Source organism: Pollachius pollachius (genome assembly GCF_949987615.1).
Source record: "Pollachius pollachius genome assembly, chromosome: 3".
NCBI lineage: Eukaryota > Metazoa > Chordata > Actinopteri > Gadiformes > Gadidae > Pollachius > Pollachius pollachius.
In genome coordinates, this window is record NC_136936.1 from 17,748,740 (window position 1) to 17,774,298 (window position 25,559).

At 44.1% G+C, this 25,559-nt stretch overlaps 2 protein-coding genes across 2 annotated transcripts; both read right to left on the minus strand.

Moving 5' to 3' along the window:
- Positions 1-494: 494 nt before the first annotated feature.
- igsf5b (immunoglobulin superfamily, member 5b) lies at positions 495-12,382 on the minus strand (the record flags this gene model as incomplete). The annotated part of the gene is made up of 9 exons (XM_079731820.1): positions 495-758; positions 1,807-1,859; positions 2,185-2,270; positions 2,859-2,883; positions 4,693-4,833; positions 5,264-5,429; positions 5,704-5,831; positions 10,619-10,933; positions 12,328-12,382. 9 exons carry the CDS (start codon positions 12,380-12,382, stop codon positions 495-497), a joined length of 1,233 nt encoding a protein of 410 aa, XP_079587946.1.
- A 1,576-nt stretch (positions 12,383-13,958) lies between these two features.
- Positions 13,959-24,753, minus strand: sh3bgr (SH3 domain binding glutamate-rich protein). The gene is made up of 14 exons (XM_079732799.1): positions 24,698-24,753; positions 23,909-24,094; positions 23,512-23,592; positions 22,998-23,087; positions 22,247-22,417; positions 21,431-21,460; positions 21,319-21,339; positions 20,575-20,601; positions 19,834-19,857; positions 19,295-19,321; positions 18,120-18,146; positions 16,974-17,006; positions 16,485-16,540; positions 13,959-14,589 (listed from the first exon to the last, which is right to left on the minus strand). The coding sequence occupies exons 1-13, from the start codon at positions 24,740-24,742 to the stop codon at positions 16,529-16,531; spliced, it is 774 nt and encodes a 257-aa protein (XP_079588925.1). The 5' UTR covers positions 24,743-24,753; the 3' UTR covers positions 13,959-14,589; positions 16,485-16,528.
- Between the last annotated feature and the right edge of the window lie 806 nt (positions 24,754-25,559).

A 25,559-nucleotide genomic window follows, 5' to 3' on the forward strand; every position in this document is an offset into this window, starting at 1 on the left:
TACACAGGGAATGGGTTAGCCTAGCGATTGTAATACTTGCACTTGGTTCTATGAACATCTTTACTGTACCGACAGCGATATATTGTTTCATTTCTTATGACAAATGTACTTATTGTAACAAATGCACTTATTGTAAGTCGCTTTGGATAAAAGCGTCTGCTAAATGCCCTAAATGTAAATGTAAATGTAAGAGCATACACAATTGCATATTTACAACTATGCTCATTAAATCACAAATACATTTGAATACAATCTAATGGAGAGAACTAACCGTAACATGAGGGTACACATACAGTATAATAGTCATATGAAACAATATTGTTACATATTAGAAAAACACTTTTAAGTATGTTTATTGATGGGTATTGATATAGTTGACTGTAAAGGTACAGAATCACAAAGAAAATTAAGCAAATATCTTTTTATTATCTGAACCAATATTCCAAACATATACACATATCGAATGTGATTCAGAACTTGATTGTGCCATAACGTTACACAAACACTAACATAAAAAAAAGAGAGTGCAGCCCAACTCTGAGATGATCCCTCAAGCGAGCGATAAAAAATGGTGGCATAGAATCTATAGTGATATAACCCCGACATGGAGCACAGGAAGCAGAAACCTCTTCCAGAGAGACTATACTGTGGTGGCCACGCGGACGTTCTTGGGGCCCGCCTCGCTCAGGTCCACCTGGGCTCCACCTTCCTGGGGCAGAGACCGGCCCCTGGAGGACACCACATCCGGGACCTGGAGCCTCACACATAGTTCACATTCATCCCTATTGTCCAACTGTTCATATAACATAGAATCCATATATAGATCTGTAATCTACACACATGCCAAAAAACTGTGGTGGATAAATTTAGCATCCTTTGCCCTAGGCCCACACTTTAATATCCTCTTGTATTTGCTAACAAAAGGCCTCAAGTGTGGCGCTTAAAGAACATTCTGGAACATTCTGTCTGCTAGACTGTCAATAAAAAGGCTGCCGCAGGAGAGAAGTCTAGCTGCTCTGAATAGCAACATTAAAAACAAAACAAGGTATTGTATTGTTGTTGCCTTTGGGTTCGTCTTGAAGCCTCTCCTGAGCTGAACTCAAAAGAATAAGTCACGTTCTTGTTTATTTTTTACTTTATTTCTTGATCAATGAACTCTTGACCTTAACAGAAAGCCATTCACGAGGTCATTGGGAAAAGCATAACCTAATTCAGGACACTGTAGCTGTCCAACCTCCCCCCCATTTGTTGTTTGTCACAAGGACACAGCTGGCGGTATTGACATGTTTGCACTGGTCAATATGGCAATCATGTGATCAAATGCGGGCTGGAATTGATAGATGGACACATTTAACTGAATCCCTGGTGCTTTAGTCGTTAAAATAAATGGAACACAATGGAGGAAGGTCCTGTTGAGAATTGGACCTAGTCTGACCTACGTCCCAACATTATTATTAATGATAGATTCATTACAACCAATCAATCAAATCAATCTATTCCTCAATTTAAAAAATGTGGGTCCCTTCTAGTCAAATTTATTCAGAACTAAATCTTAAATGTTATTCCGAAACATCACAAAACAACATAATCTTTGTAGCCTTCACTCAGAACCATCCGTCAATGATAGCACTGGGGGGATTTGTCAAAGTACGGGCAGGAAAAGGGAAGAGGGTTTCAGGAACTCAAACCTCACAGAGAGAGACTGCCTGACAGACGGACTGCATAATTTAGTTCCAGCTCCGCCTCCCCCCCCTCCCCCCCCCCCAGCTTTCACTTCTCTTCTTTCCTTCTTTTGGTCTTTCTTACCATGCGGATGGTGACAGAGTCTGTCTGACCGTGGATTCCCTTTGTAGAGTCATCTGCAAAGTGAGAAAAAACAGTTGAGCCTGACCCTAACTGACCTCGAAGGGCCCCCAGTTCCTCCCTCTATGAGGGCCAACAGGAACATGTTTCATATACATCGCCGAATACCACAATAAATAGATGCTCTTTTAAAGTTTTTATCAAATAGATCTATCCCCGTTTCAAAGCGTTAAAGCAAAGCTTCAGCTCAACACGCGCCGACTGCTACTTAACGTCCCCTCGGGTGCGAGCGCATGATGTCACATTATATGTGCATTGTTCACCGTGACAGCTGAAGCCAGTGCTTTGTCTTGATTAGGGAGTTAGTGTGTATCATCTCACCTGGGAGGCCCTCGGCAGCATATCCCGGGTTGACCTTCCCTGCTGCCTCAGCAACCGAGCTCAGGCCACTCCCTGATTGGTTAAACCTGTGGAACCCATTGGCAACAGGCCAATGGAAAGCATGAATCTCTGATATTGCACAGGGACATCTTCAGTGGATATGCAGCTGTGAATAGATCCTTTTTTCCGCCCCACCTACATGATATTGTTTGGTATATGCTTTCACACTCAAGCTATTTTTATCTCTATTGCTAGCAACTAAAACAACATCATTATTCATAGCATTTCATTAGACCCAACAAACCAATATAATTTAGCGCTTCTAATTTGGAATCATTTAAATTAAAAGCTGGCAAATATGATGTAGCTTGCATCCACTCCCTAGTCTCAACAGCCACAATTAAAATCTTAATAAAGTTCAATTCAAATACTAAAATGTCAGTTATTCTGAAAGCTTGCACTAAATCTAATTTTATAACGGGATACGGCAAAGCCTAGTCCTTCTCATAAATACATCATATGTATTAATTTACATTGTCACATTAGGACTTAAATATTGCCTGATACTTTTAGGAAGTACTAATTTATGTTATGCTACACCAGAAAAATAAGTATCAAGCATTCATTATTCTGCACTGTCCACAGTTCTAATTACGAAAGTGAAAATAGTTTACCTTATAGTCCCCTGCGTGTTTGAGTCTGAAAGAATAGCATTGGCATAAATCACTCACAGTCCAAAGCTAAAGAGAGCTGTAGCCTGTAAATACATTTACTCTTACTTTAGCTACGCCTCAATGCTTTTTCACTGCATCTTTGAAAACTGTAAACATTTTGGTTCTGCTTTAATAACACAGCCTTGAGCCTTTTCTTATTATAGAAAGATACAGATTTAAGGACTTTCAACATTTTTGTGTAATGGCTGCTGAGGCCCAAAGCCTTCCGCCAAAATGCAGACTACATTTGCCCTCGGTAGGGTACAAACCATATCTATCTCGTAGAGAATAGTCTCTGCCTTCCCATCCTTTAACCCCCACCAACTACTGTCCAAAGTCATTTAGGTGACTAACATTTAATCCTCCATTATGTCACCAATAATTGCAAAGCATGCAGGCATACCCCTTGTGAAGTTTGATAATCCGTAGAAGAGCTGCAGAGATTTGAAAGTAAGCCTCTTTCTCTAAAACGTGGAACCCGCTGAGAAGATATTGATTAAACTTTCTTCCCAGATGTTACAGTATGGCACTGTGACTGTCTCACAATGTAGTCAAGGGCACTGCTAGGGGATGTATATCACACTTTGTTACAGGTAGGGAATCTCGGCATAATCCCTCATCTTCAAACCACCACCACAATTTGCTACGGGTCCGGAATCAGTTACAGGGATTACAGGGAAATTGTTAATGGAGTGACTCGGGGGCCGTTTTGTGTTATCACTCGCACACAGGCCTCTGCGTTTTTTTCAACATTGGCCTGGAAGGATCTCCTTGGAGATGCTACTCCATAGACTGCTCGAAAAATAATAAAATTGAAAACAGTAAAAATCTTTTAAACGCAGCACCGTCTTACACGACAATCACTGGGACACGATGCGTACACACAGCACAGACTAAAATCCCAAGGGTCTGAGGGGCGTTACTGCTCATACCTTGGTTAAAAACCTTGGTAATGGTTGCTAACTCTGAACAGATTCCAATTAAGCTTAGCCCTTTTAAGCGCTTTTCCAAATCTATTCATGATTTAGCGAGTTGCCAGAGTTCACTCTGGTCCAAGTAGGATGATATTTGGTGTTGCCACTGATTTATTCATGCTTACAGTTTTCGTGACAGTGTTTGTGAATACTGGTCCAGGTCCATGTGTGAAAAAAAATGCTAATTATTAGCGGTGTCACGGGAGGGAAAGAGAAAGGGAGGATTGGAATTATTAGCGGTGTCACGGGAGGGAAAGAGAAAGGGAGGATTGGTCGAGCTACCTTTTTTAAAGACAGGCAGAGGGTAGAGGTATCTGAGCAACATGCAATACCGCTGCACCTACCCAAAAGGACCCACTGGCTCCGGGAGCCCCCTCTTAATCTCTCATGTTCGGACTTTTTAGGACACAGGACTCAAACTGTCAACCTTGCAGCCACCAAACCCTCTAGCACACTCTCCAGTAGCAGTCTCCACTGAGCCACTCCAAATAAGCCGCTCAAAACTCAAACCCTTTTCTGCTGACAGCCAATGTTCTGTCTTACGCAGACGTAAAAAATGAAGCAAACCCACCGACCCCCCCCCCCCCCCCGCATGCCCTTGCTCAAGGACAGTGGCGGAGCAGTGCCGAGTCAGTGTGCACCCATCGATGAGCTCCTTCATTATACTTTAATCATTGTTCCCGTGCGGGCCTACCGTCGGAGGGGGGAGGGGTATATGAGGCATGGGGGGGGGTTGGGGTGTTGGGAGGTAGGGGGTGTAATATTTTGTCACTTTGTCATAAAAACCAGCGAGAGAGCCAGAGGAAAGAAAAGGTGCCTACTTGTGCGTCTCCTTCGCCGGCAGCAGAGGACAATGCAGACGATGCAGACCGAGAGCAGCAGGAACAGGAGAAGCGAGGAGAGCGCAGCCGTGGCCGTCAGCAGGACTGTGCAGTCGTCCTGACCCTGAAGCACCTCGGCCACTGAGCACACAGCACACACCGCACACCGGGTCACTCGCTGTCTCGCGGACGAAGTCACTGCGACTTTATTCACAGGGTTTGAATCGTCTATCGATTTGAATCGTGCATTTGGTTAGATCCTTTACACACGTCTTGCAGTAAAGTTGATTTACGTCCGAATAGGAATGTAATATGATATGGAAAATCGATTTGGGTTATTTTCAGGATGTCAACGGCTGAAGAATGGCTGGCAAATGACTGTAGAAACTTGGAACAACCAAATGAGGGGAAAACCTGTATGCATTAGATACCCATCCATACTTTGAGCAGAGTGCAGCGTTTTGCTTGCTGGATTTGCACATGTCCTGCATAGCTTGCCCACACTCGGACTAGACTGTGGCCATTTTGTTATTTCTGTGATTGCTGAGTGCGTGCGTGCGCGGCTCCTCACCCACGGTTAGATGGACGCGGCTGCTCAGCGGTTGGGCGAGGGCCGTCACGGAGGCCAGGCATTCCACAAGGGAGCTCTCAGCGGCCCTCAGGCCCAGGTCGCTTGTCACAGTGACGAGGCCCCCAGCGGGCCCCACGCGGCTGACGTTGTAATCGCCCGGGGACACCTCCATGGGATCCATCCCGATACCACGCAGTTCAGGATTTTGTTATTCAGGGTTTGCAACTTTATGTTGATCACAGCATTTGCAATCTCAACGGATCCTGGCGCATATTGAATATAAACTCTAGAGGTCATAAACCTCCAAAGTTATATACTATCGACATTTAAAACATTGTCCATGAGTCAATCCCACGCCTGGATGAGTAATGTTCTTTTCATGTATGACATGTATTTGCAGTGTATTGTTGGTGAGTGAAAGTATTGGCTGCCGTTCTTACCTCCACGCCGTTCACCCGCCATCCAACCCAGGGTTCAGGGAACCAGTTTGCAGCGGCGCACTCCAACCTGACCCTCTGACCCTGCAGAACGGTCCTGTTGCCCCCGGAGATGCCAACGCCACCTTTTTCTGAAATAAAAAGGAAAGCCACGTCACGGATTGAACCCCCCCCCCCCCCCCCCCCCTTCTTCGACTTGATACCCGCTCAGACCGCTGAAGTACGCCGTCATCAGACGTTACCCTTCTTTGAAATGCAATGTATTTCCCGGCGGCGAGGTGTAAAAAAGAAAGGGCCCCATCTACCCTTCGGAGTCCTCTTCCCCCTCGCAGAAGACAGACTTCATTCCCCCTGACTGATTGATAGTGTGTCTGACTGGTCTCCTGGGGGATGGTGGAGAGATGCTTCTATTTCACACCCCTTCATCTCCCCTTACCTGCCAGCCAAATCAGCCACTTAGGGAGACCCGGGAGCCAGGCCTCGTACCGGGCCTAAGAAGTCTCTTTGTCAGAAAAATCCCTTGACGCGCTGCAGACAATCGCTATAGACAGAGAGATAATTACAGGGGCGGCGGCCCCCGTTTTGTTTGAGCAAACGACGTGTCTGTGTTGATTTCGGTCCGAAGCACCTGAAGTCCGCGCGACTTTGCGTGCATCATGGGCTGTCGCAATCCCCCGCGGTGATTTCATCAGACGGGCTGATTGGCCAACGAGGTGTCATACACAGTGGGGTGGGATGGGCGGGGGGGAACGGCCGCGGGACAAAGGATTGAACCTGAACCGGCGCTCTCCTTGACACCAGAAAGATGAACGCTACGAACGATTTGAGTCGGGGGGGTGAGATCCCGTCGAACCATCCTGGGAAGGTAAAGGACTGTTCAACACAGGTCAGATGCAGTAGAAAAGAAGAAGCCCTGATGGTTGGTTGGTCGTTGGTTCTGCCGCGGTGGCGGGCGGGCCTGAGGGTGGGGGAGCGCCTAGTGGTGGGGCTAAGTGCCCGCACTAGCCGCTCTAATCCTGATCTTTCTGAGCAGGGGCCCTGGCAGGGGGACACAGTGGCGCTTTGAGGCCAGCGCTTAATCTGGAAGAAGTATGGCAGTTCTCTGCAAGGATGAGCCGGCCTGTGTGGGCGCGGGCCTGTGTGAGGGCGTGCCTGTGTGCGTGTGTGCGTGTGTGTGTGTGTGTGTGGTTGTGTCATGTCTTGTACTGCGTGCAGCCTGGTCTGAGCAAGCGTGGGTGGATTTTCCTATTGCTTGTGTGTCTGTGCATGTGTATGGAATATGTGTGTGTGGGTGTAGGCATATGTGTGGGCATATGTGTGTGTGTGTGTGTGTGTGTGTGTGTGTGTGTGTGTGTAGGGGGGCATGTGTGTGTGTGTGTGTGTGCATGTTTGCGTGTGAGTGTGTGTACATGTTTGTGTGTGCGTGTGTGCATGTGTGTGTGTGTGTGTGTGTGCACATGTGTGTGTATGTGTGTGTGTGTGTATGCACATGTGTGTGTATGTGTGTGTTCAGCCAGGCAGTTTTTCTTCTCAGCCCAGTCACCAAAGGCATGTTCCCTCCTCTCTGATTTATATAAAAGTGGCCCATTTCCCTCCCACTCTACCCCCATCCCAGAACCTTTACATACTCAACCGTCCATGCAAGAGAGAGTTAGAGACAGGGCGAGATAAGGAGAAAAAGAGAGCAAGAGAGAGAGAGACTGAGGAAAAGAGAGCAAGAAAGATTTAGAGAGAGAGAGAGAGAGAGAGAGGGAGAGAGAGAGAGAGAGAGAGAGAGAAAGAGAGAGAGAGGGAGAGAGAGAGGGAGAGAGAGAGAGAGAGGGAGTGAGAGAGAGACCGAAATGACCAAAAGAAAAAAAGAATGAGCATTCCCGCCTCATATTCATGCTGCTGCACAATAAACATGTCAGGGTGCGGGGCGGGAGGTGGGGTGTGAAAGAGGTGGTGGGCGGTATTCTGACAGCGTGTCCAACAGATTTGCGGCCCCCCTCCAACAGTATATTTGGGGCTGCAGTGCACAAATCACCGGCAGAGTTGCTGACTGTTGACTGGACATGCCAAGACACAGGATTCATTCAAAGGCCTGTGTCAGGTCATAGCGATCCTCTGCATCCAGACCTGAGGTGTGTGTGTGTGCGTGTGTGTGTGTGTGTGTGTGTGTCAGTGTGTGTTTGTGTGTGTGGGGCTAACCCTACACTGCTGTTAATGGCTGCATACGTCAATGCAGATTTGTGGCTCTGGCAGCTATAGGACCCCTGCTCTTTATTTTATTGGAGGGACTGGGTCATTGCCTTTTGTTTCCTGTTGGTTCCTTTTTTTTTGTATTATTATTCTGCAGTGAAGACTGTTTTTTCATTCTGATTTTTAGCTGAGCTCTCAGTTTGCGGGCGTGTGGAGAGGGAAATCGGCTGAATAATAAGGTCAGAAGAGGCTCCAGGTCCAGGGATCTCGAGCTGGAACACAAACCATTAGGCATCCATTCATATGTCAATGGGGTCTGACCGGCCTGCCGATATGATGGCCCAACACCGCCGGGACTTTCTCAAAGTGTAGATAGTTTTCATGGTTCCCCCGGCCATACTAACAAATGTGTCATTTGTTTCTCATCAACTTTTAAAGTGATGGAGTCCTGGTTTAATTCAGAAGGAATATGTATTCATATTAAGTCCTACTTTCAGTTTCATGGAACTGGTTAACACCGGTTCTCCTTTGTAATCTTCCCTTATCGAGGACCTGTCAAGTGACTTTCCGGTGAACACTGATGAGCTCTTCTTCAGTTTGCTAATTCAGTTGTTGTTTTTTTTATCCTCTCTGCAGAATCACTTGGAGGACACTTTCAGTCACGCCACATTAAGAGCAGTGTTTCGACACCGCAGTGCTAGAGGCAGGCGGTGGAGATGGGCCGTAACTCTGCCAGTGGTGCAATGGACCCGACCACGTGTTTGTCATGGCCTGACTTTTAAACTCTCCGGCAGAACAGTTCATCTCCTCTCTGCGTCTCCCCCTCCCTCTATGTGCAACATCTGCATAAAAATCCATCAATAGCGTCGACACACTAAAAGTTCAGTGAGGAGGCAACGCGCTCTCTTCCATTCAGATGCTCAGGGAGAGCGCAGCAGGCATGCCAGACGCCCGTAAATCCTGCCCTGCCTGTTGTGCTGACTGGTATTAAGTCTGCCCAACACACAACCACACACACTGCGCACGCACACACACACACACACACACACACACACACACACACACACACACACACACACACACACACACACACACACACAGGCGATCAGAGTGTCATGACGGCCATCAAACATACCCAGACCAATGGGATGAGGCAGACAGGCCCAAATGAGCTCCACACACACTTGATGAAACACCCGGATCGATCTGATGTGCACCTGACCTTTCAACCCCTTTGCGGTGGAAAAAAATTATTAAATAAATACTGACGCAGAACGCCCAAGCACAACCTTGTAGCAAAGTGCCAACAAAGACACAGCCAATTAGGAGTTAAATGTCAGAGGGTAGAGCAAAAGATGACATCTCTTCATCTTTTGTGTGTGTGTGTGTGTGTGTGTGTGTGTGTGTGTGTGTGTGTGTGTGTGTGTGTGTGTGTGTGTGTGTGTGTGTGTGTGTGTGTGTGTGTGTGTGTGTGTGTGTGTGTGTGTGAGTGAGATGGGGTAGTCGTGATGTTTGGCCGTGATGTGTGGGAGTAGAAACACTTATTTTTCCTTTTTCTCCGTTCATCACATATTTGACTTGATATTTTCTCTCTATGAGAAAGTGTTTTCTGTGCGTGTGGTCGTGCATTTCTTTGCATGCTCTTGCCAAAATGAGTTACCATGAAGAAAGTAGTTCTTTCACAAACAGCTTCTGAAATCCTCTACAGTAGAAACAGTTCCTCTCCATTAGCCTGCCATTATGAATCAGCCATGAGACGGAGAGAAAACAGAGGAAAGAGACATTGGAAATGCCAAATCCATAAAAGGGCTTTAAACACATGCATGCACAGAAACAACACGCAATGTACAACCTACTTCTGCATAGTCTCTAATGCTTCGCCAGATAGAACACAAACATTACCTCTGTACCGCTGTCTCTTATGGAAGCAAATCACGGCCATAATATTTAGAAATTTGCAAAAACAGCTCATTAATTTACATTATGGGACCTGACACTGGACCTGATAGATTGAATAATATTTAGCATACAGTTATTACCGCCGCTGGGAAGAGAATTTATCATGCCTCATATACCCCTCCCCCCTCCGACTATATAGCTGTTATTTTGTGTTAAGATGGTTTGAACCCCTGTGCTCATTAAGCTCTGAGTTTGAATCGTCCTAAACTAAACAAAACAGACAACTTACCAGAGCCCAGTAGTTCTCCCTGTTTGCCATTGCTGGGTTTAATTCTGGACCCTTTCTCTTTGATTTCACGACGGGCCAACAGCACTCTGATAGGCCAGCAGTGTTTGATTGCATTCAGTCTTGATTGCTTTGGCCTGATCTTGGAATAATCTGCTACTTCAGTTTGAATTTTTATCACTTCAATTTTCTGATCCGTATTTTGACGTCTTCAGTATGAGTAATTTTTGTATCTGTATTAATGAACAAAAACATATATTTGATACATTGTTTATGAAGTGGCATACCTTGAATTACCAAATTTGACATACCTTGAATTACCAAATTTGAATTAAAAAAGAACTGAATTAATAAGGTATACATTCAGATTACCTTGTTATGAAAGTAATATTTCAATGCTCTGAATTTAAAGCGTTTTGCATTTCCACATACAAAATTCTAACTCTTTTAAAATTCAGAACACGATGGCAGGGATGTTCCTCCAATCTATGATTCCTTCCATCCTTCAAACAGTCAAACACACACGTGAAGGATCCCATAGCCACACCGCACCTTGCACAAACAGGCTGGCCGTCTTCTGGTCCGCTCCCTGGAGGTCGCAGGTCACCTGGCCCCGGTGGCGTCTCTTGGCGGCCTGGAGCACCAGCACCCAGCTGGACCTCCACGCGGCGGAGCGGCCCTCCTCCGCCGTCACGTTAGGGTCCCCGGAGGGCAGCACGCCGTGCTCCGAGGAGATGGTGAGCAGGGAGACGCCGTTCAGCAGCCACACCATCACCGACCACGGCTCGCTGGTGGAGCAGGTCAGCCGCGCCTCCGAGCCCCGCAGCACCGTCAGGCTCTGCGGCTCCAACTGCATCTGGCAGCCGCCTGCACCCAGAGGGGGGGGGGGGGGGGGGGGGGGGGGGGGGAGGAGGGGGGGGGGGGGGGGGGTTGAGGCCCACTCTGTGTGCTTTATGGTGGATTGTTTTAGGTGGGGTTTACTTTAGTTCATTCAATAATCGATCCATCTATATATAAATATGTATACTATTAACAGAATGGGAAAAGCCGATCTTATCTTTGACACAGTGACCCATTCAATTGATTATTTGAGGTCGCACTGGTGAGTTCAGTAGTATCAATATCTCAATAGTATCTTGAAGGTCAATAGTGACCAACAAGATACTATTGAGGAAAAAAAAGATGGCCACCTTTAAATACGCAAGAGGGCTGTCTATCACACTGAAGAGATTCTTGGAGAAAGACTTGTGCTTTCTTTGATCGTCAGCTGGTGTACTTGTGGATGCTGCCTTTACATAAATGGACACCTTCCTGCTCCGATGTTCGGATGGAGCCTAACTAGATCCATGTAGCATAGCAAACTATTCAAAATTAGCATCTAGCCGGCAACAGCAGGTCACAGTATTATCCTGCCAGGATAAACATTTACAGATGCTTAATGTGTCTGCTTCTATGTTTAACTCGCAGGTTGTGGTACTTGATTAAGTCTTTTGACCCGAGGAGACGTCTGGACTGTTGTACGTTTCCTGCTACTGCTACATCTATCACTACTCCCACGCTCTATAAATATTAGCAGAGAAGCATCGACATGAAGGTATACCTGCAAGAAGACCACAACTCACCCGTTCACTCTGTCCCTCACCCAGACATACACACATACACAAACACGCACGCTCCGGATTTCAGTGGGTTTTATGGCTTGCCCCCTTCCTGAACACCGCTGACAAATGGCACATAACAAGACTGAATATTAACAACTATGGCGGGAAACTTTCGGAACACAAAATAATAGCTTTACAACACACGGGCTCAAGAATGATGTACTACTTGTTTATGGTTTAGCCAAAATGTGTATAGCTGCTGCATAAATGATGTATCCGGTTAGGAAATTAGGTCTGAGAATGATCTAGGCCAGCTCAGTCCTTCCATTTTGCATTCGGAGAATAGCAGAGTAATGGAAATAATTTGCTCACACTCCTATTGGGAACGTGAACCGGTGACTCCGAAGTCCCCCGGCCGTCGGCTATATCTTACTGCGCTAGAAAGACAGCCATTTTGACGAAAATTAATTATACCGCGCAGATAGATCATTAGGCCGTCTAATTAGACAGGTCTGTGGGTTTAGTATCAAGGGTGCTGAGATTAAGCACATCACGACACGGGAAATGGCAGTCGAAACAGGCACATTAGGCTCCTGTCTGAACACAGCTCCCATTGTCAAACAGAGCCTTTTCTCTGTGTTTGCACGGCTGTTAGCTCACCGTCGGTCAGGAAGGACAGGACCACCAGCGCACCCAGGAAGACAATGTTGACCATGTTCTGTCCACACACACACACACACACACACAGACACACACACTCTCTCACGCCATTGTTCAAAGACAAGGTGACCTTAAGAAAGTAGGAAACAAGGCTAAATTAGGCGAGCCGTCTTGAGTGCTTGATGGTAAATCTATTGATCCTAAAAGAGAAATAGCAATCAACCATATGCATATATCAATTATCTGCCAGGGCCTACTTTCTAGATGCTTTTTAAATAGGCCTGCCGGTTTATATACTGGAATATAATGTTTAATGATTAAACAACCATTAGTAACCAGCAGCAATTTGTAGTTGGATTTTTCAAACTTGGGTTTTGTATTGAAGAATATGTAAACGACTTATGATCAGATCGTTTACACATGAAGAACAAGGACGTGGCCACAGGCTACAGGCACATGGGTTGTCTCTTACAAATTCCTCGGCAGCAACACATCACTTGGACAATGACATCAACATCATACACTATAGTATGGACCTATATCATAACTTCACTAGTAAAATACAATTAGTGATTTGTCCCCATTGGCACATCTCCAAAGTATGTGGTAAAAGTACAACTGCAGGTTTTTGTGCATTATTTACGAATTGTGTACAGCACTCTCATAGACAGGTAACATCACACAACATAGTTAGTATTTGTCGTATTTAGTACTCACCTTGGCGTGGCTTCTGTGTGGCTGCAATAGCAGGTGTTCAAGGTTTGTGTTGAAAATAAAGCCGCGTGTACACTGATCTCCCAGTCACTGGGTCTCTGCCATAAGTTGACCCCCCCCCCCATTCCCCACTCTGGCTGTTAAATATTACCCAAAAACAAGCAGGTGATGGGAACTTTTGCCCTGCAGGGCAGTAAACACACAGTGAGTCATAGTGGGGAATAATGTGCTTTTTAGTTCCCCCCCCACCCACCCAGATAAATGGATGAGGGCTGATGTGTTCATGCGACCGACCCTTGAGAAACACCTGTAAAATGTTGAGACCTGCCTTCACACATAATTGTATCGACTCCAGAGGGATTTCAACAACTTGCTCTAATGAAATAGGGAGTAAAGTCAAGTTGTAGATTGTGGTCCAATTCTAGAGAAAATTGTATAGAAAATCAAGCCGACAATATCGATAGCTGTTCCCGTTTGTGGCCCAGTGTTGTGGAACCACCACCACTCCACATTCCCAGCAATAAGGCTATAGGGGGCACTTTGAATGAGAGCATTTAGGAATGGACGTTTACCCTGTGGAAGTCCATTAAACCCAGATGATGCAGCCTCTTTACTTCGACTAGCCCCAAGGACAAAACCTTTTTGTGCTGTCCACGTTGCCACCGACTCCTGCCGGCACTGTACAAACGTGACTATTGTGTGTCTATAAATATCCATCAACAGCTAACCATTTCAAAATGAAAACACAATGCGGTCGCGTTGTCGTTTTTGTACAACTATTTTATTGATGTCATCCTTGTTTGTGTCTGTGGCTTAGTCACCGACTTGTGCTTTAAACTGCATGTCCACAAAGTGCAAGTCTTAAAAACAGCAATATTTCAGTGGAAGAAGCGCAGAACCTCTGGCACAGGAGATAATACACACAGTCACAGTGTTTGTGTGTCTCGCACTCATGTGGGTGTAAGGGCTTCTTGGGTTACATTCATACATCTGGTACAAATAATTTCCTTTCGCAGTCATCGAGGCACATCATTTAAACAGCTATCGCTGCATGAAATTCTAAGACATTAGTACGTCATAATAGTGTATTGAAAATGGCGGAAAATGTGATATTTCTCAAATTTGTTACTTTTGGTTCAGAAATTGCTTGCAATCAAGGGTGTGTATAGTAACAGCTATCATTTACTATTTGTGGTATAAAATTACCAATTTGAAACAGTGTGTTCAAAAATGTACCAGAAGTGTTTACAGACACACACACATCGACTGCCTTTTCACATTGACTGTACAAAACACGACTCCACTAGACGACATTGTTCAACCTACAAGTGAAATATAAAAATTAGGTCAACATTGCAGTCAATCGCCAAAAATGGGTAAATACGACGGTGGGCTTGGAGGACTTTCTTGGGCCCCTGTGGAACATGACGTTTCCAGTAAAGGTCCAGTGGTTGGGGAACAGAGACAGCCCCCCCAGAGGAGTGTCCTGGTGGGCAGTGGCGTAGGGTGGGGCCGGGGGGTGGATTCTGAGAGGGCTTTCAAAATGGGCTGGAACACAAGTAGGAACAGATGAAAAATGAATGAGGTCATCCAACTCAGTCGGAGCGCAAACTGACAAAACCCCGCCCAAAACCAAGTGTTAGGCAACCACCACCAACACTGCCCTCGTCATCATCATCATCGTCATCGTCATCATCATCATCATCATCTTCATCCACCCTGAGCCACCAATGGCTCTTGTTAAGGCTTGGCTGTAACAAGGCATGACAAGGGCTTATGGGGGGTGGATGCTACAGGGGAAACAGCCCAAAAAATTGCCATTGCATAAAAAGCCTTTAACCAAGCAGCTCTATCCCCCCCGAATCCTGGAGGACTGCTGCAGAGAGACGCTCACACGTGACTGACAGAAGAGATCAACAGAGTCAGGCTTTGAAGATTATGATTATGATTATTATTATCATAATCATGGTGGCGGTGTTTGCCCCCTGCCTCAAGAGCCTAAAAAGAGCATCCAAAATGGATGAGAGAGGAGATATTCTGGGTTGTTCTGTGGCTCAGCCTCACCCTGCAGGACCTGTCAGCATGTGTGTATGGGTGTGCGTGCGAGTGTGTTAGTTTAAGCCTTTTGCCTAGGGAGATTCTGGTATCCACCACAAACATACCGTTTGGTTTATCCTTATACTGACTTTTCTTAAAATGTTAACGGAGGGGGACATGCGTGCATACCAAGGTGAACGGTAATATAATTACTAGGGCTTACCCGAATACATCATTTAAAACTTTGAATATTCTTTAGGTTTTTCAAACAAATATTTGAATATTTGGAGAGAGAACCAAAAAAAATTAACAATACAGATCTTTCCATGCCTGATTCGGAGACGGCGGAGACCATAGCTGTTGAATCGCGTTTGTATCAACTGAGAAGTTGTTCCTTCACATTTCTACGGTGTAAAAAAGCGAAACTACATATCACTTAAAGCCACCTGGACGTCGGTGGCTTTCAGATCAACTCATCAGTCAGAGCGTGACTCTGTGGCAGCAGAGCTTCAGTGTTCTGAAGACACACTACTTCCGTAATGTGAGAGTAGGCCTGCTTCCAATCATCACAAACAATTAGATGGTTTGAACATGGGGCAAAGTTTTGATTAATTGGTAAGGCAGGACTAGCGCCATTTACTTAGAGTGAATCGCACAGATCGTTATAAAAAAGGAAAAAAAAACATCATTACCGGTTCTATTCAGGATTATTAAATAACCAACCCGTTATTATTAGTTGGTAGTGTTTTTTGGAAAAAGTTCAAAATAGCTGCTTAATTCGTTTTTTATTAAAACCCTTCAAAAAACATTACCCCCTGCTCGCCACAACCTCTTATTTCTATGTCTTATGTTTCACGATCCTAGCCATCCATTTACATTATATAAATATTATCTATATATATTTTATCCCTTGGCTATCACTATTTGAAGCCTTCATGTATGTTTTTTTTTTTTTTTTAATGGGTATGCATATTCGGAACCAATGTTTTACTGAATTGAGATTCCAATAGCTATCGGCAGAATGCATATCCAATAATTCGGGCTGAGCACTAATAATTAACATTAGTATGATTTTACTAGGAAATGAACAACACACAGAGAGATATATACATATACACACATACACAATACTTTTCTGGATGTTATTGCCCCCGCGTTATAAATAATGCAGAGGTTGTTTAATAATGTTGCAATTAGGTGGCCTTTAAATTTGACATTGGGGTCAATGAGGCACATAAAAGCAATTCCTTGCTTGGATGCAGGCTTATCTTTCCAATTAATCTGATTAGGTCACTGCCAAACTTTAAAAGGGTTAACCATCTACTGATTCACATAATGTTCTACCGCCACCGAGTGGTTGAGTGGGGTACTGCGGAAGAGGCTGTAAGACTATCAGTGCAGTTTACCTGAGTAAGCTTGGGTCTCATCATCCGACGCTCACCAGCTCCGACTACTCATCCTCCTGTTGGAAAGAGACACACCTGTAAGTGAACTATAGGTCCTGGCAGAACACTGCGCCATGGTTGAAAAATTAGTCTAAAAATTGTTCATACAATGAGTCATTTACCCTTATTTGTATTTGACTAGAAACACAAGGGAAATTGTGGTCCCATTCACTAGGATATTGTTCAACCAAACATCTGCAAAGGGGAACGTTGGCCAGATCAAGACACAAAAATCAACACACACATAGTGCAGTGCAAGGGGGCCTGATGCTCTTCAGCAAGAGTTAGGTCCGGTTGGAGAAAGGTATTGCTTACAGATTGAAGAAATCCTGTATTACCAGACTACTATCTTTAAACTAAACTCGTGAGTGGGAGGTGGGTTGTTGGCTTGTGCAGGGGCTTTTGGGAGAACGACCAGTCCAATGTTTGTTTGGATTGTTGTATTACTACCTTTGTTTCATCCACATCTTCCTCCTCCTCCTCCTCCTAAGGTAAATTCAAAGCAAAGAAAGAGAAAGAAGGACTGGAAGGTTTCCATGAAGCCACAGAGCCAACGGCAGTGGATTGGAGGATATTAAGTTAATGGATGAAGTTAAGAAGGCTTAGGGATGGCGGCGACAAAATGGAACCCAATGGCATCACAAGAACAAAAGTCTTGTTAAAAGTTAGTAGAAGTAGGGAAATTTCAAATCCAGCTCACACTAAAGCTGTTAAAAATGGATTCAATAAATAGATGAAATGGTGTTAAGGTCCAACACACTTTTAAAGGTCAATTCTCGTGTGAACTAAGAGAGGTCTACAAGAACAGGGGTCCCAGTGGTCTTTCCATAAAGTGAAGGTGCAAAGCAAACTTGCTCAACAGGACCACTGAAGCTGCCACGCATCATCGCTTGTGAAAAGATTGGATCACACATTTCCCCTGGGCTCCAACATGAGGAAAAATAAACACATTAATATGTTTTTCATTATACTGCTTTGCAAGTGGTAGCTCCTTCCTTTACACTCAGTTTGCCATAATATCATAATTCCAATAGATTTAGCCCGAACAAGGATAATCCCAATCTAAGATGTAGAAGGAAGGCATATCCCCAGTACTGGGAGCGGAAAGTGAACTTCACCATAACCCATTTGCTCAGCATTTCTCAGGTCAACCAGCCCATTCAAAAACAGGCCCTAATTATTCCCTGTGGGTAAACTTTGGGAAACCATAAAAATCGTATCATATGAAATGCCTTTTGAATGCAGTCACAAGATAAAAGCTACCAAATAAAACATCCTGCAGGCACAGAGAAACAGTCTCTGGATGCACTATGAGGACACTGAGCGAAGGCTCTACACAGAGACAACACTACACGGGTACAATGCAGTGTTCTGTTCAATGGCAACCTCAAAAACAAACTGGTTAAAGACCCAAATGGAGGATTAGAAACCATGACTGGCAGCTTCCTTTACAAGAGAAGAAAGAAAGTGAATGTTCACATGAACCCATATCGTCCATTATGTGCAGACACATGCAGGTAGATGCCCATTTATTTCACTGTCAGAACATCCACACCATGCCAAGTGGAAAAAGGGAATCGGACATCTGAAAAGTACCTCTACGGCTTCCGCCTCATCTTCTTCCTATTGGAAATGGATATTAAGGGAAGCAGGGTTTAAGCATTTAAAAAAAAGATATATATAAAGAAATCTATCAAATGTGTTGGTCCATGGAACCACAAACGGGGAGGATTGGCAAGTGCAGGAATGTTGTTCACTGTAATCACACAGAGTGAACCTGAGGCTTCAGTTCAATCTCCCATGCACCACACGGAGAGCTCCAGATGGAAAAGTAATATGAATGCAGTCCATGCAGCACAATTATAGACGGGTGGGGTAAGGGCAGGTGGTGGGCGTACTGGGCAGAGGGCGAGGGAGAAATATGCAAACTTAAACATCTACTGCCTTCTTGGAAGAAGAAGAAGAAGAAGAAGAAGAAAAGAAACACGATGGCAAAAATAACTGCGATGTGACTGGCTCATCGTGCTCCTGCAACGAAAGGTGAGGACAGCAAAGGAAATTGAAAAGGGGAGGGAGAGGACGAGAGGATTGAAGGCAATATAGGAGGAGGACGTGTGATGGAAGAGGTGAAGACAGTGATTGTTTGGAGGAAAGGGGTTTATTTTGTCATCTTTTCAGACTGCAGAACAGCAGCACAAAAGTGCCCTTTTTCCTCCAGTGTGTGTTTGTATTTCAATCAGGTAGGGTTTCAGGAGATGGCATCCTGTGAATAGGGATGATACTGAATTACCTTCAGTCTCCCTACACAGTCTACTCCTGTATTGATGTTCATTTCAAGTGAGTCAATGACCAGTGTGAAATAAAAGTAGTGTGTATACCCGTGTTTGCATACAGGCCGCTTTGTGTGTGTGCGCGCTTGTTGTGTGTTTTACAGAGCGAAGGTGAGGAAAGTTATGGATATATCTTTATAACAAATTAATGTAATAAAGACGTATTCAATTGCACCATCACTTGACTAAATAAGTCTGTTTTCCCCAGAATCAGTCTGGAATGCTATAAGACACCATGTTGTGAGGAGGCCTGTCAAATCTAAATTGTGGAAACTTGCGATACAATAGGGAGAACTAAAGGAATGTCTGATCAACAGGGAGAGAGAGGAGACATGAAATCAGTGGTGAAATTGAGGAGTGATCGGATGACAAGACAAGGAGAGAAAAAAAAAAGATATATAAGGAAAAGCGGTTATAGGAGGAAATGTCACATCAATCTACCTCAAGCTGTCGCAGCTCTTCTTCTTCCTAGAGGGGGGTAACAGAGAGCAGGTCAGGAGGAGAGAGAGAGCGTGGTGGGGAGGGAACTTTAGACAAGACATGCTATGGACGGGGACAGGGAGGGTGAGAATGGTAACAACAGGGACGATTTCAGGCTGTCAGGACACAGCAACGAGACTGGGGAATAAATGAGAAACGGGACGTTAAGCACATGAGAGAGAGCAACAGAGAGGGAGATGGATTACAGAAACCATCCGGTGAAAAGGTGAAAACAGAGAAAAGTTAAATAGGAAGGAGAGAGAAAGAAGGAAAACAATAAATGATAGAAGGAACGGTGGAAGAGACAATGACACAATCTTAAGGATATAAAGATGATGGTGGACAGCAAGGGCACTAAAACTACGACGTCCCAACCTCCCAAACTAATAAAAACATGAAATCATTGTGCAAAGAATGAGTAGAAAAAAAATCCTGCTCTTGGCCACAACAAACCCACACGACTGGTGACTATAGGGAGAGATGGCCGCCGACAAAGTTACCTCTGAATGCAAATCCTGTTCCTCCTGTGGGAAGCAAACCGAGAGGTGGAAAAAACGGCCAGAAGTTATTCAAAGCTGTGGTGTATGTCTGTTAAAACAGCATGCAACTAAAAAAAAGGTGTGAGGCGGTAGTTATACTTAAACTAATGCAATATTAACCGTGGAGGTAATAAATACATATAAATTCACTTTTAGAAATGGGCTGGTGGGAGATTGGTGTGTTTGTAGTTGTTGATTGAATTAGTTTAAAACCAGCTAAGTGATATAATATGAATTTAAGACATGAAGTTGTACATTGTGAGGCTCACACATATACATATAAATATATAAAAAAGTATAATGTGTAGTATGTTCTACTGTCGCCTAATTCTTTTGAGGTGTGACACACATGCAAGAGGAAAAGGAATGTGGTTTGTTTGGCACAAAATGCACCCCACTCCCCAGGAGACCTGCAGGAGGGGAGAAAAGGGAAAGACGAGGTAGACCTAAAAAGGCTAGTTTTAAGTGGGGATAAAGAGAAAGAGGAAGAGAGATGGTTTTCCAGGCACTGAAATCACACAATGTTTACAAGCAGCTACAACGGAGAGGAATGAAGGTTAATCGTTACAGTTAAACAATGAAGAAGAGTTAAAAGATGCAGAAAATGAGGGAGCCCCCTATGGGCCCAGAAAATTAAGAGACTAAAGAAAAGCTACAACTACTGTAGTGTTTAACAACCCATGCTCAGAGAACAGTGTATACCTCAGACACTGGCAGGTCATCTTCTTCCTACAAATTGTGTACGGAATTACCTTGTTAATTAACTCCCATTGGCTTGGGAGGGGCGGGGGGTGGGGGTTTGTTTACAAAAACATGTTTATTTAAAATAGGATGTAGGTCAAGATAAATCATAATATAGCATTTTGGCAATGTTAAATACAAAACCATTTTTCTAAAAGAAGAGATATGGTCAAACTAATTAAAAAGTAAACTGCAAGGCACACAGTATTTGATTGCAATAAGGCCCATGGCTCAACAAAATCCATATAGACAATTTACTGCATCAGATAAGATTCAAGCAGCCTGATGGAATAGAACAGAATGGTCCCTCATGGACCAATACGTGACATTATGAAGGCTAAACATTTACTTTGAAAATATCTACCACTTGAAACTGCTGTTGTATATCATCCACTGTCAGTAAACATTTTGGCTTTTAGCAGTAACAAGCAGTAAAAATAATATTAAGTCATCGTTTGTTTAATAAAATGAGTCACTTTAGTCACGCTTTTGTTTTTTTAATGACCCAAAAGCAACATAGCAAGTAGATTGCTATTAAATAAATTATATATATGAATTACTTATACAAAACATGCATTTATTGATGCGGCGACCAAGCTTACTACAAGGAAACCTATTTAAGGTTTAATAGGCCGTAAAAATGTCCTTTAAAGTTACAGTGCATTTTTGCCAGTTTTGGTCAATAACTGAAAAATGAATGTTTACCTTATCTTCGTCAGCTTCTTCCTGCAGAAGACAAGGGGGGGGAGGTCATTATTAAAAAATAGTTAAATATATATTTTATTGAAGTATACATACAAAATTATGTGAAACTCACCTCCTCTTCATACTCCCCTGCACGAGCCTCCTGGAGAAAGAAATGTATGTTCATAACGTATACTTTGAGAATATGACATTATCTAATACATTTTATACAAATTCAGATTTCAACAGAAACCCTTCCCTCTAATCCTACGATGCATGACCACACAGATTGGACCCACACACACAGGAAGGCCTCGGTGAACACAAAGTCAGGCAGAAGGAAGTGCACAGTATGCATATGTTTACGTACACACCATGACACAAGTACACAACCTATGGTGAGGGGGACAAGAAGTACAATGGTAGTCACTGCCATGGAGAACAGAATGTGAACAGAGAGAGAGAGGGAAAGATGGACGACAAACAGATCAACCCAAAGAAAAAAGGTACAGTCAAATGGAATGTGGGTAAACGTAAAAAACAGGTGTGTGTGTGTGTATGTGTGTGTGTGTGTGTGTGTGTGTGTGTGTGTGTGTGTGTGTGTGTGTGTGTGTGTGTGTGTGTGTGTGTGTGTGTGTGTGTGTGTGTGTGTGTGTGTGTGTGTGTCCATGTACAAACTTGTATAGGTGTGAGGGGGACAACAACAGGAACTGGTAAAGGAGACAAACTCTTGGAATGGAAGGGAAATGGGCGGCATTGACAAGGAGAGAGCACAGGCATGGAAGGGAGAAAAGGAGAACACAGAAGATGATGAATATGGCGGTACTGAGGGTGTAGGAGAGCAATCGAAATATTAAGAGGGGGGCGGATAGGGTCATGTTATACGGAAGGACGGAGGAGGTAGGAGGTGCGGGACCACAGCACAGGATTGAAGGTAGGGGGCATTTACAGCGTCCTCCATTTCTTCCAGCGCCTCCTCTTCCTCCCCCTCTGCTGGGGCCTCCTCCAACCCCACGGCCCGCTCCTCCGTCGCCTCCCCTTCCACTTCTCCTATTGTGCCTTGCTCCTCTCCCTCCCCGTGTGCTTTCCCGTTGCGTTCCTCCACAGGAACCTCCTCACTCTGGGTTGAAAATAACATCACAACTTGCCATCAAGGAGGACGCGGGGGTAAAGTAAATGGATGTTGGGAGAAGGGGATTAGGTGGGAGGGATGAAACAAGATTAAAAGGCTGTAAGGGAATACTTTTTAGTTTGGAATGTTTTAAGGAAGGTTGCTTGCATGGAAGCATATGGTGCAATTCAAATGTATAAACAATCTAAAATAAACTATTCAAAAAAATTAAAGAGGGAAAACATTTGGAAAAACAACAAGCTATATATTGTTAAGACATTATATTATGAACTGCTAGGTTTAACATAGGACAAGTCAATTCAAATGCAATCATGGATTATCATAATCTATATATTTAAAAAGGGATACATTATTCTAAATGAAACTAATGTCACACATGCATGCAACACAGAGATTAGCTGCATTCCAATCACTGTGAGCAGATTAGCCTAAGGGAATTGAAGGATGGATTACAAGACAACCAGAGGAAAAGTGAAGAGATCTGGGGGGGTGGGGGGTAAAGAGAAAAAGGAGGAATGGAGAACGGACATCAAAAAGGAAGGATGATTAGAAGCAAGGAAGGCATTACTATTGATTTATCAAGGTTCTCCTCTGTACTGGTTTCTTCGACGTGTGTGCCATTCTCCTTTACAGCGCTTTTTTCTGCCTGTAGCGCTTCCTGTATCAGGGAAATGCAGGGTTATATCTACGCACGATCACCCTGACCTAGGCGAGTCCCAATATACAAGCGGAGCGTTTGTGAAATCCTTCAGCTTTACAAATACGACCTTACACATTTCATCCATCATTATGAAGTGCAAAATTTGGTATTTATCTAGACTTATTCCAAGTCGGCAGAGGTTGTATTTAACTAATGTTTATCTTCAAGTTAAACACTGTCATGAATGACCTTAAGGACAGAACATTGGCTGAGCTATTCCGTTACACAAGCATTTACACTAATGCCCTAAGTAGGTAACCAAGAATACACAAAAACGTATTTAAATTATGCAATCCCACTTATTCATTGTTAGGCCCATGTAAATTGCCAATATTAAAATAGACTCAATAGATAGGTGCATGGGTGTAATAGGAGTTCCCACCTTGGATCCTGGGGGTGGGTCCAGCCCTAGAAATGAATAAACCAGGTTGTCCTCCTTGGCATTGAAAAAGGTTTCATAGTCCTGTATGGAAGGAGAGGACATCCTTTAACCTTCTGAATCTGTAACATCTTGCGATACATATAAATTATATAGCTAATCACTAGATGGCCAGTAATTGAAAGTGTGTGTTTTAGCAACATCATTTTGCATCTATGAAGATCATGTGTCCGGTTAGACTGTCAGTCAGAGCAGAGGGAATTCACCAAGTTAAATGTTCAAACATTTATCAAGTTGGTAAGCTTGCTCACTCTGAATTGTTTTTAGACATACAAAAGCATGGGTTTGAGTTGACTTGCAACGCAATATATGATGTGCCATCCATTTAGGAATATCTCACCCCACAGTAGCCCTCTTCGTTAAAAATCTGAGGGGGTAGAGGGATGCCATTGGAGGGCTTTTTTTCTGAAGGGACGTTCTCCCTCATCCACATGCGGTTGTCCTCATTGCAGGCGATGTCTAGTGGAGTGTACTCAACCTTCAGAGCCTCGAGGAACCCGACCACATCTTGCTGCTTCTTCTTGATCTGGGGGGGACACAACACAAGTTGTGGTGTCTTCCAAACAGGGGAAACGACCATAACAATAATATAGCTGGTTCCTGGAATAAGTTTATAATTGTATTTAGGGTAGGCCAAGGTAAAAAACAATAAATAAAATAAAAAAACACTGTTGTAAATACGTGTAGACCTATTTGTGTATGAAGAAAAATAGCAAACCTTGTGTTTACGCTCAGGGACATGACATTATATACCTTTGCTGAGCGACAAGTGAGGAGCCGTGTAACTGAAACCTGTTCAAGCAAGTTTGCAGACTACACAAAGATGTTCCAAAGACTGCCGGTCAATGGTGGGGTCTTTTTTAAGAGGTTGCCCTTATTGGTATGGTATGTGATCACAGCGAAATAACCAAACACCAGCGCACAAAGTAACTCTAACACAAACAATTTTAGCTCACATACAGCCACACAGTAAAGTGCATAGGCCAATGAAGTTAACGCACGACGAATGGGACTCCAAAAATCTCTGTCTCCCTTTTGAAAGCGATCTGCTTCAGGACCAATTCCACAGTGCAAATAATGCGTAAAGTTTATTTCTTAACACAATTCAATCGCACAGACACATGCTTACCGCAGTCGACCCGGACGAAGAGGCAAGAAATACTTTGATAACCATTTTTGTCACAATATTAGATGTAGAATGCAACAAGTAGGTTCTTAAAGGAGCAGGCGTCCCCCTCTAATATTAGTTCCCAGGGTGAAGGACTGATCCGCCGCACCGCGGAGGCTATTTTTGTCCTTCGGACTCCATCACTGCGGGATTGGTGGGCTGGCTTCCAGGCAGCAGCACCGACCGAGTGATTGGCAACTTCAGCTGTCCGTCGGCACGGAGGCCGTTAGTTTGCAGTGACGTGCAAAGTGCATATATGGACAGAAATAGACCCTGACAAGTACTGGAGGCTGACTAACGTTAACCCAAAGACCTGACGTGTACCTGCCAATGAAGGCTGAGAGCACTGATCTCATTGGCAGGGTACACGCGAAGTGTGTTGAATTGCCAGTAGGCTGCAATGACCGCCTTCCATCGCTTAAATGCACATTTGGAAGGCTTTGTTCATTTCCAAACTTTCTAAACAACCCCTTCGCACTACTTTTCCCGTCATCCTTCAGGCAGCGCCCCAGTAGTCATCATGGTAACTAGATCATTCACCAAATCCCTTGAAGCATCCTAAGAACCGACTGAGAGTGCGTTCAACTTGTGCTCACGTCGCTTATTAATTAAAAAAGAGAGTAAATATTGCTATAATACTATTAAGCTCTGTTCACCTGTAGACTACGGCAACCTTGGGCAATGTAACTCACTTAAAAAATTTGAACGTGTTTTTTTCATGTTTTAGCGTGGTTCACTAAAATGTGAGTGTTTTTTTTTTTTTTTTTACAGATTTAATAGCCCTGCTTGTCACTAGCGTTTTGTGTTGCCTTTGTCGTCTAAA